The 12050-nt window shown below is 36.0% G+C and overlaps 1 protein-coding gene across 2 annotated transcripts in view; it reads left to right on the forward strand.

Annotated features, from left to right (window-relative positions):
• PRDM6 (PR/SET domain 6) overlaps window positions 1-12050 on the forward strand; it is a 170124-nt gene that overhangs the window by 147402 nt on the left and 10672 nt on the right. For both annotated transcript variants that reach the window (XM_072597171.1, XM_072597172.1), the window contains exon 7: window positions 4097-4273. In XM_072597171.1, the coding sequence (XP_072453272.1) occupies window positions 4097-4273 (177 nt within the window). The remainder of the gene's footprint in view (window positions 1-4096; window positions 4274-12050) is intronic.

Raw genomic sequence — 12050 nt, forward strand, 5'->3', positions numbered from 1 at the left:
AGCAATTTTTCAGTGCTCTCATAGTCTAAGATATTTTAGAACCCATTTCATCCTAGAAGCCGGGATCACCCTTATATCTTTAGTTGCTTTCTTTTGAGTATTTACATACAAAGACTAGATTGACTTTGGACTTTGGAAATAAATCAACCAAACTTTTGACAGCATTATTGGGGAAAAAAGATAAATTGGTTTTATATTTAATGGTTTATTGTTTATCACAGTAGCTATTAAAAATAGATAACCAGAGGCTAATAATGTTAATGGTCCCTTTCAGTATTAGACAAAAATCAATTGTCAGAGGACATAGCACATATGAATACATTCTTCCAGGTTGAAATTTTTCATAATCTTTCACAGCATTTTAAGCACACGGTTTTGAAGAAACACATTTTTCAATTCAAGACTTTTATGTTAATGATGACCATAAAGAACAGGTTAAAGCATAAAAATATTTTCAACTTCATACCATTTTAATAGCGCTCAAAGGGACATATTATGGTCATGAGAAAAGGCATGAACAATTTGTCAAGGTTGATAAACTTCTCACCAACAACTTATATATATATTAATATAATATACATTAATATAATAGTACAATATATATTAATGTAATATATGTATATTCCTTTGTAATTTGGTGCAGAGCAGTAGTTAGACAGATTTCCAAATGGAAGTAATTAAAATTGCATTGAATTGAGCTATTGACTAATCTTAGGCTATTAATCAGGCTAAAAAATTCTACGATCAGAGCTCGGTGTTCTGAAGCACTGTAAAATAATAGTATTTGTGATCAGTGATGCAAGTAGCCGCAATTAAGCAGTTCACTTGACAAATGAGAGGGTACACTTTATTTTGCACTTAATTGAATTGTTGTACATGCTTGGTCACCATTGTCTGCTGCCTTTCATTTTGGTTTCCAGCCATTTGAGTGCACACATTTATTAAGAGGAACAATTAAGTCTGCCTTGGCCCTTGGCTGTATAAGTGCAGACAGTGGAGACTGGGCCACAAATTAAGAGTATTATATGGAGTATATATATGCACAATATGGAATATTATGGATATTTCTCCATAGCTCTAATTTTCCTAATCAAATTTTGATAAACAAATTCAAACCCGATTGTGAAATTACATGACACATTTTAGAAAAGGGGAAAACTCAAAAGACATTATATAACTCAGTAGCTTCTTGACTACGCAGCAGTAAGAATTTTAAAAATAGAATTGAATACCATTTTATGAAAATTAAAATTGATTTATTTTTTCAAGCCTAAGAGGAATGTTCTCTGTTGGTGATACAAGGGATAGACTCAGGATTTGGAGTTAGGAAGACCCGAGTTGGAGCTTGCCTCAGACATTTTACTAACATGTGTAACACTAAGAACGTCATTGTCTCTGTGCTTGAGTTTTCTCATTTTATAATGAAGTTAATAATAGGACCCATCTCACAGAGTTGTTGTTAGGATCAAATGGGTTAACATATGTAAAGTGTTTTGCATACTTTAAATTGCTGTATAATTGCTAGCTTTGATGATGATGATGAATGGTTTCTATTGGTCTTTTCAGAAAAGTCATGCCATTGTAAAAAAAAAAATTGTGGTACTTGCTGCAGATCTCCATTTACTTCTGGGTTAAACAGAGATTTTCAGGGAGAAGCCTCTCATGGATAGTACCTTTGTTAATTTGTAAAAGGAGCAAATAACCTAAAATTCAAATCTGAAAGCATGTTTAATTATAAGACATTTTAAAAGTGTCCCTTCGGTTTTTGTCTTCGCATATCAGCTGTTGTGGTTGTAGAAAGAACCTGAACTGCATAAATGCATATTTTCATAAAAATGCATGATATAAGTCAGTCACCCAAAGATGGCCTTTCTCCCTGGATCTTGGTCAGCTTAGATTTTACTTTCAGTTTCCTTAGTTATCAAATGTGGGTAATAATAGCTCTTTATCTACCTCATGGAGATGGTGTGAGGCTCAAAGGAGACAATAAATGGGATAAAATTCTTTGCAAGTAAAAAGCATAATGTAAATATATTCCATTTTGTATCATTGAAATCTTTTTTTCTTTTTACCAGAAAGATTTCTCTTCAGCATTCTACTTGATCAAACATGTACTTCTCTGCAACAAAACGCAGTCTAAGTTTTGTTGGGAAATTTTACAAAAATGAGTTTTGGTACCGTATTGTCAGCACTGAAAATACATTTGACTTATTTTGGAAATTGATTTACATTAGAGTGTTGTATAAGTAATTTCTAGATGACACTAAAGAAATAGACAACAAATCATTAAAATCCTTTCTGTATACTCCATTTTGAAAGTCTAGGCCCCAAAGTGGGGGCCATGGCCATGATCTGACCCACAAGGGGAAACAGCCAGGAGTGTGTGATCAATGAATTAGAAAGTAGGAAGATAAAGTTATATTTCATTTCTCTATGATAACCAATCATCTCTGACCATATAATCATTGATTTTTTGTCACTTTTGAAAGTCTCCAGAATTGTCATGCTTCACTTTGCTTTATTCTCCTTCTTCAATAGCATCTTCTTGCCAGCTCCCTGGCATGCATGCATACTGTCACTGCCAGCTCCGGTCTCTTCCAGGTCTAGAATCAATTCTCCAAAGGCTTTGTCAGTCTACTTGCAAAAGAGCTCCTCCCTGTACTTCATTCCTCCTTTTTGTGCCTTTCCCTTAGAATGTAAACTCCTTGAGGACAGGAGCTATCTTTGTTTATGGTTGTAACTCAAGAACTTAGAACATAGTAAATAAATTCATTTTCATTCATTCATTCATTCATTGTCTCTAATACAACAATACCATCTCTATGCTTTGTGGATGGACCAAGTACTCATAATAGCTCTGATTCATCTCTTTCCAAGAGACCCTACACCCTAGTCCCTAGATAACTTGATGGCTCCTTCAGGAGCCCTCAGCAGGTAGGATACTGGCTTGTAAGACTGCCCCAACATTTTTCTTTCTTTAGATTGCAAAGCAGAGGATAAATAAGTTGCAATGTGCATAACAGATGTCATTGCATTATCTTGTCTTCCAAATCTTTTCTTCTTCCTAATTTGCCTTTACCCTCCAGGTCACCACCCATTTCCTAGGTTTTCAACCTCCTCTTCTTCCTCCTCTGGACTCCGGACTCAACTAAAGTTGCCCTCTTAAAAATTACCCACAGTTTCTTAATTGCCAAAATATGATGGCCTTTTCTCAGTACTCATTTTTCTTGACCTGATTGCAGTATTTAATACTGTTGACCAACTTCTCCTCTTGGATACTTAACTATCTCCACTATGGATTCCTGAAAATTATACAAGTATGTCACTTATTAAAAGAAAAAATCCCCATATCTGTACACTTTAAAACTTAGGAATATTTCCTAACTTGATTCAAAATCTTCCAAATGAAGAATACCAGGGAAATTTGAAACTTTTTGTTAAACATCTAAAAATGCAACACCTTCCAGTTAGTTTATAAAAACAAATGACATGTCAGGGAAGATGTAAATTTACTAAGCTGAATTTCAACAAATAACCTTTTCATAATTAGTGGATGAGATTGGAAAAGTGGATATCATGATTTAGTAAGTACCAGCAATGATGCACTCCTTCCTTTTCAATCTATATATTTTTGTGAGGTATCTTTGATAGCTATGGCAACCATTAAATAATGAAATGTGCTAAACTTCCAACTGAACCTTCAAATTACAAAGTCATTTGCAAAAGTAATGAGATATGTTCCATAGCATTTCTCTCACAAAAAAGTACCATTATTATTATTTAGTGAGAGCAAAAAGTTTTAATACAGATTAAAACCAAGACATTATTTTAAAAATATCATTTCACTTTATCTTAATCTTTAATTTCCATTTTGTGCACATTTTATTAGTATACCTTATTATTAATAGAGTTATACATGTATATAATTTATAAATAAGCAAATACTCCTTTATTAGAGATGAGTGCACTATTGATGGGATACACAGTCAAAAAACTTTAGGGATGCTGTCAAAAGATTTGGCCCCTTCTCACAAGGTAAGGAGTTCCTCTTTTTGTTGAAGCAGACAGTAATGATCAGGCTGTGTCTCTGTTTCAGACCCTACCAGTGTGGTCACTGCTCCCAGTCCTTCTCCCAGCCTTCTGAACTGAGGAACCATGTGGTTACCCACTCCAGTGACAGACCTTTCAAGTGTGGCTATTGCGGTCGTGCCTTTGCTGGGGCTACCACCCTCAACAACCATATCAGAACTCATACTGGAGAAAAACCCTTCAAGTAAGTGACTAAGACATCAGCTATCTTCCCCTCTCACCTATTTCTAGCAGCTTCTCTCATGAGTAGGGAAAAAAAGGGTAGGGTTCCCAGCACCATTCTGTATTTCTCAACCAACTAGTGGTTAAGGCACCTGGAAGATCAAAATCTGGGCTCTAAAAAGAATTGTATGTTTTTCAGGCTAATAAGATTCTGTATACCTGGTTTGGGGTTTTGGTTCAGTCAATCACTCTATGACTGAGCAAGTCACTTGACCTCTTTGAAACTTCACTTTACCTTCAAATAATATAACTTCTTTAAATCCCTTCCAAGTTCTAAAATTTTGAGTCTAAGATTCATGAGGAGATTCTGTGAAAAGTCCTTCGAGTTATATTCTTTTAATTTACTAGTGAAGTATATTTGTGATTAATTGACAGCAGAATAATAATTTCAAAAGGAAGAGTTTTCTTTAAGATATTGAGTGAATGACTTCCCTTCCACCTTCAAATGTACTAAACTGCTTGGTTTTAGGCATAAGACTGATCATGCCTCCTGATGTTTAACTTTAGATCAGATATTGTGACTGTACTTTTAGTGTGCTTTTAGGGCTTCAAAATTACTACGTTGATGAGAGAACCAGAAACAAGGAGCATCACTGTTCTTGTCAGAGTTTCTGGTGATGGAAAAGAAAGTAGATCTGAACACTGGTGTAGAAAGAGCATTGCAAAGAACAGTTTTAGTTTTAGCTGACGCAGGACATGCAGTGGAAATCTTAGCTTTGACAAGATTGTAATGATCCTTGATACAGCTCTTGCTGATTATGTATAGAGAACTGTATTGTTTTGAAACCTTTTGAATTATTTTTTATTTTTATTATTTATAATAAATTTTATATTTATTATTTTTTCCTATGTTGGTCTTAATTTTTTGTTTAAAAAGGAAAAGGGCTTAGAGATCCTGCATCAGTGCCCTTACTAAGGGACAAACCAAAGAACTGAAACAAGGTTAATACTGTGTAAAATAATGTGGAGATTAATCCCTATGCTCAGTCTCAGCCAAGAAGAAGGAACATGTTAACAAGGTTGCTTCTTTAAATAATGTGTCATTCTGGATATCTGGACCAAGTGGCAGGGAGTGGTATTGTTTTCTGCCTGAGACCAAACAATGACCTGGATAAGAATAAATCCAATTGATTTGACTCTCAAACATCCTTATTGTCCTGCCAATGGAGGGGAAAATGAATGAAAATTTTTGTTTTGCTTATCGAGAACAGAGCATTTTCTTTTAACCTAGTAACATCCCTCCATTTCCCTCTTCCTTTGGTTTCATTTATGGCATTAATTAATAATTGAAAACAATGGCAATTAGTATTATTTTGATTCCATAAAAGGAACAATGAGCCATATGCTGACCAGGTGCGAGTCTGCTTATTCCAATGTAGAATTTGTCAGTGCCTTTGACTTTGGACAGCTCACGCATTTGGACATTAAAGAGTCACAAATTCTGCCCTCATTTCTGTGGATGAGAATGATAATAATCTTATATTTTCCAGGATGTTGATCATAGAACTTTGTGAGTAAGTCCTGCCAGGGAGCACCTAAGCATTCTAAATCTGGATCTTTCAAAGTCAAGCTATTTTTTAAAAAAAGAAGCAGTTCACAGGAGGGAACCAAATATGGTGCTAGGAATCAGATTGATTTTTATCTAGTAGCTGTGTAAATAGATTTTAGTAATTAATTGAAGAGGTTTCAGGGTCAAAATGGAAAATAGATTTCTATTAATGTTAAGGTGTTACTTATGTGTAACCTCTTTGACTCCACTCAATTTTCCCCCCTAACAGCCTGTTTTTGTCATGTTTCCAATAGATTTAACATTTTTGCTTAAATTTAATTTATCATATTATGATTTCATAAAATGGTGCTTTTCTCAAAATGTGTGTGTGTGTGTATGTGTGCGGGTGTGTGTGTGAAAGAGAGAGAGAGTGAAAGAGATGGAGAGACAGTGAGAGTTAGAGAGAGATTAGAGAGAGAAACAGGGAAACAGAAAGACAGAGAGACAGATAGAGACAGAGAGACAGAGAGACTGAGATTTGATCAGTGAAAGGAAACTGTTTAGCCAGGCCCGGATATATTGAGCAGATTTCTTTTCCTTCTGTTATTGCTCATGTCAAGGTTCATGCTATTTGTAGTTTTACTTCATGATATGCCACATGCCTAGCTAAGAGCCATTTAAGAAACCATTCACCTTTCTCTAAGGAAAATGGAGAAAGTTAAGTCCTTTTATCTCTACTATACAGACTCAGAATTAACCAGTCCTGAGACAGTCATGTGTAGTTCAAGGATACCATTAACCTTTTGGATTTCATAAATATTAAAGAGATTTCATTGTGCCATCCCACAAATCAAAACATTCACAAAATTCCCACTACAGAGTAGTCAGCAAAATGGGATTCATACTAAACATTAATTATATTTATTCAAATAATGGGGATTAACTTAAAGATTATATCTTAAAAGAAGAAAACTGCATTTGAAAAGGTGAAGCCCTCTAAATAGTATGCCTTGCATATATGTGTGTGAGTGTATATGTGTATGTGTGTATATGCGTGTGCTTAGAGATAAAGACTAGACCTATGATTTCACAGGTATAGGAAATACTAGGGTAAGGAAATTCCCTCTTTCTATATAACTTACTTCAACTTATATTTTTAGAGAGCTTCCTAGATTGCTGAGAGCTTAAATGACTTGCCCAGGGTCACACAGCCAGTATAGGTCAGAGGCAGGATGTGAGCCTGGGTCTTCCTGACTTTGAGGCCAGCTTTCTGTCCATTAGGCTGCCTCTGCTGGGTGTGGGTGTGTATGTGTGGGTGTGTACATCTCTGATAATGGGGTATCCAGTGTCTTACTTGGGACATACACATGTGCAGTAGGGGAAGGTCCAGGCCTTTTATTTCATCAGTGTAAAGAATTCCCATTACTGTTACAGAGTAGAAACTCATTAGAGATTTAGAAAGTTTCCTGTGTAATTGCGATATTAATGACTGGCCCTTGTTTACACAACTAATGTGTGTCAGAATTAAGACTTGAACCTTGGCTTCTATTTTCAATGCTTGCCCCATCTCTACTAAGCCATGCTGTCTCTATGTGTGTGTATTTATGTATACATGTATGGAAATGTCTATAAAATCAGGTGTCTTTTCTGCTTCTCTGTTTGGGTAAGGGATCTTCTGTATAGTACAGCAGGTGGAAACAAATGCTGAAATTTTTTAGGAGATTTTTGATATAAAGTGATTTTTAGAAAGTTGTTAAGGTTTATAGAAGGAGAAGGTTACTAATTGGGAATGAGATTTAAAGTCAAGAAGTCTGAATTTCTTTTATTGCTTTGCTATGCTTTTTATTCTAATAAGCATTAATATTTACTAAAGAACACATTTACCAACTCATATGGATATTGTGGGAGAAGTATTTTATAAACAGTGAAGCCTCATAAAATGTGTGCCATTGTTAGTATTAATTATATGTTGCCGGTCTTGAGTGTAGATCAAAGTATCCAAACTTGGCCCTAAACTGTACTCTCAAAAATGAAAAGAAATGTACCAAAATGAAAAGGTCAGAGCAAAGACTGGTTTATTTTGCAGCATATGTAGGCCTAAGAGGTCATGGGGAACTAGATGGTCATATAATTACAGTATGAGTAGTTGCAAGTCAGAGAAAATGTGTACTTATTAGAACGTTCTCTGTCTTCATCATAAATGGACAAACCTCAAAATATTCCACAGATTTGTTTGATGCCTACTTCATGCTTTACCTTTGAAATCTGCATTCAGGTTATAAATGTATTCAAGGAAATGTTCTTCATCTCTATCTTGGTTACAAAAAGAAAACAACTTACTTTAAAGTTTTAGACCTTAAATATTTGGTTCAAACATCAGAGGCAAACAAATAAATTTGCATTGAGTTACTACCTACTTATTTGCTGGGTCCTCGACCAGGAGCTAAATGTAGTATTTAATTCGCTTTGACAAGTATGTGGTATAAATTTAACATTCTTGCTGCTTCCCTTTTGAATTAAAAAATATCCCATTTTTTTCTTTTCCTTCTAACATGAGACAGATCCCAAACTACCTTTGATAGTAAGGATGCTCTTAATATCCTGTTAATATAGCTTATTAGCCTTCCCACTAGTAAGCTTTCCATTAATAATCAATGAATTGTGAATTCACTTTTAGTAAAGACATGTGCTGAGGTGGTATTGTAAGATGAATTGGTATAAAACATTTCCCCCAAAAGTCTGGGGCACATTGTCCCACAAACATATAGAAGGGGAGAGTGGGCTTAAGTTTTGTGTATGACGGTAGTGAGATATATGTGTAGGATACCTACGTGGCAATGGTGAACTCACAACTCTTGGTACCAGAGGCTCTTTTTCTCTTTGTAGGATCCTCATGCTGCTTCTAATGGGTACAGCTCTTTGCTGGACAGTTGGATCAGCTCCCTCCCAAAATTTACTTCTTTCTTAAATTCATAGCTATCACTTATCTCTACCTTGAGGGGTTAGGTTTCCTGAAGCTATCTTTTCTCTTGGGTGACTATCTCTCCATATTCGTGTCTTTCGTAGTCTATCTCTTTGCTTCTGGATGAATGCACTGTAAACTCCAGTAGCTTCAATGTCTTTTCCTTGTTGCTTTCTTAAACAGGACCTTCACAAGACCCTCCTAAGGCTAGAATCCTCCTACTCCCAAACTGTTGAACATATGAATCAGGATTGTTTTTATCTTATAGTTCCCAGGTCATAATAATTCCTTCTTGAGAGATAGTTTGCATCTGATAAATGGGTCACAGTAGAGATGGAACTTTTTTTCCTCATTAGTACCTAATCAAGTCTATTGATTGATTTCTGTGATATACCCCAACTGAGGTGTCTTTACCTTAATAAAATTAATCGAGGTGTGTATGTGGACATGTGTACATGAGTATGTGTGTGAATGTGAGGGATAGAATGCCCCCACTTCCACCCTTTATAGTATAATTACAAACACTGATCTCCTTGCTATTCCATCTCCTGGCTCCAGACATTTTCTCTGACTGTCCTTTAAGCCTGGAATGTTCTCCTTCATTTCTGCCTTCTGCTTTCCCCAGCTTCCTGTAAGTTTCAACTAAAATCCCATCTTCAACAGGAAGCCTTTCCTAACACCTCTTAATTCTAGTATCTTCACTCCTTTAATTATTTCCTCTTTATCCTGTATGTACCTTTATTGTACATTTTTTTTTGTTCGCTAGATTGTAAGCCCCTTGAGGGTAGAGATTATGTTTTGCTTCTTTTTTGTATCCCCTGTGCTTATCACAATGTCTGATGCACAGTAACCAATAAATGTTCATTGCCTGATTGAAACTGAATGGTCACCTACTTAAGTGAAGAGTCAGTTCAAATCTAGTCTTACTCATGACTTTCAGAATGATACAAAGTCAAGGACGGATATTATTTCCTTTTTCTTTGCTGTAATTTTTAGGACTTTCTGAGTTTCATGTCAAACTTTCTGGTTTCACTGTCAAAAACTCTGCCTTCTGCAAACTAACTCAGAGCATGCAATCCATCCCTCATATCCCATTCTTGTCTGTGGAATATACAAGGAAAAAATTCAAGAACATGTCCTTTCTTCCAACTACTTTGCCATTAACATTATCATCTTTGCCTCTTCATCCCATCACACTGGTATGAAATACAAGGGCAGATCTACCCAGGCTTGAAAATTGTTCAGGATTAGTTTCCCAGTACAGGACTGTATTTTAACCTATAGTTTTCACTATGTGTTTACTTCTGAATTCATGAAAGGATGATATCAGAGAAAAGGATGTATTCCGTCAACTCATGAACACCCAAGGGCATGCTAGAGCCAGTGCCTACAGGAAAGATTGTTACATTTTCAGGCTGAGCATTTACACATTGGAAACTAGTGAGCATTATAAATTGGGCTTTGGTTTAGTGTTTTGTTAATCATTTTGCAGAATTTTCAAAAACAGACTGTGGTGGAACTATAGCTTGTTGTTCCATGATCTGGACTTGTGGAATGATGGATAAAATGCTAATGACACAGATTAAACTTAAAATATGTCATGAATACACTTTTTTTTCTGGAGAGCTGTTGTTAAACATTTACTTACCCCTGAGAACATCTAACCTGAGCACCTTCTCTCATAAAAAAAGATTGCAACTTCCTTTGTCCAATCTCTTACAGTACAGATTTGTGTTGTAAAATATTTATTGTCACCTGATTTTGTTAGTACTCTACCCACCCCAAGAAGGTGAATCTTCCAGTAAAGCAAATTAAAATCAGTAACTTGTTCTTCCCTTTTCACCTTATACTCACCTGCTCACTTTCTAAGGGAGCAGACATGTAGACTACACTAGAGGATTTTTATTTATTTTTAGCAATGATCTTCCTGTAAAATAGTTACATCTTGAGAACTCCCACTGCACTTTCTTTGCACATATATCCTTAGGAAGGAATTTAGGAAGTTAGGAATGTAGGAAGGAAGGAGGTAAGGAGGGAGGAAAGAAAGGAGGGAGAGGGGGAGAAAAAGGAGGAAGGAAATAAATGGTTATTAAGCACTTATGTTCTGATAGGGGAAACAGTGCATATAGGGGCATGGTAGTCAGCAAAGGGTGAAATCATAGGCATGGTGAGTACAGCCATAGTACAATCAATTGACTCACCTTTTTCCAAAGCAATTATTACTGTTGATTTAATTAATATCCTGATGGTGAGAGGAGGAGAGGGGTCCGTTCAAGGAAGCATGGAGGGAAGATGTCAGTGGAGCTTAGTCAGGTGGCTGGAGCTGGCTAGATGTAGTGAGCTTTTCCCAGTCAGCACAGCTTCCTTGGGTAGATGCAGTTTCAGGGTGGCATGACAGAAACATGGCAGGGAAGTACAGTTTGGGGCTGAGTCTGATTGCGTATAGTCAGCTCTCACTAATTGGCATGACCTCTGGGCAGAAGGAAGTTCTTGCGCTTGAGGAAAATCTAAAGCTAGTTGTCCTAAGTTTCCTTATCAGTAGAATGGGGAGGTTAATATAGATCTAGCATTCTTAAACTAATTCCAGAGGTGTGTCAGAGCCAGCCTTAACCAGCTTGTGAGTTGATTGTTAAAATTTCAGTGTAAGCATTTATACCTCAGAAATTGACAAATGCTATAAGCAAGAATTTGATTTATGTTGTTGATTGTCTAGTCTAAAGAAAATGATGTACAAAATGTTAATAACACAAATTACACTTAAATTATACTTACACTTAATGACACTTAAAAGCATTCATGCATACGTTTCTCCCTCTAGATGGACAGTTGTTAAACATTTACCAGCATACAGATATTTTTACCAGCCCCCTCCAGGAGCAGTCTGTGGACCTGTATGGGGAAAAAAATTACATTTTCATTTCAATATAAATTGGTTTGCTTTATAATCCTACATATTTTACTTTATAAACTTGAAAACATTATTCTGCGAGAGGTCCATAGGCTGTCGTATGGGTCCATGCAACTCTCACAAAAAGGATGAGAATTACTGTACTAGATGGTCTCTGAGCTCCCAGCTAGCCAGTACTAGCATAAGTAGTGTTCTTTCCTTATTGTAGGTGGTCTAAAAAGTATGTAAAGGTACCTACCCACATGGTTTCTTCCATACATGTTATCCTGAACACCTTACTCCATAAACACACTATATTCAAACCCACAGTATTGAAAAGCCAAAATTCCAGGTTAGGTATAGTGCTAGGCTTCAAAATTGTCCAAGCTAATCCTCTCACT

The sequence above is a fragment of the Notamacropus eugenii genome, chromosome 3, assembly GCF_028372415.1.
Source record: "Notamacropus eugenii isolate mMacEug1 chromosome 3, mMacEug1.pri_v2, whole genome shotgun sequence".
Classification (NCBI taxonomy): Eukaryota; Metazoa; Chordata; class Mammalia; order Diprotodontia; family Macropodidae; genus Notamacropus; species Notamacropus eugenii.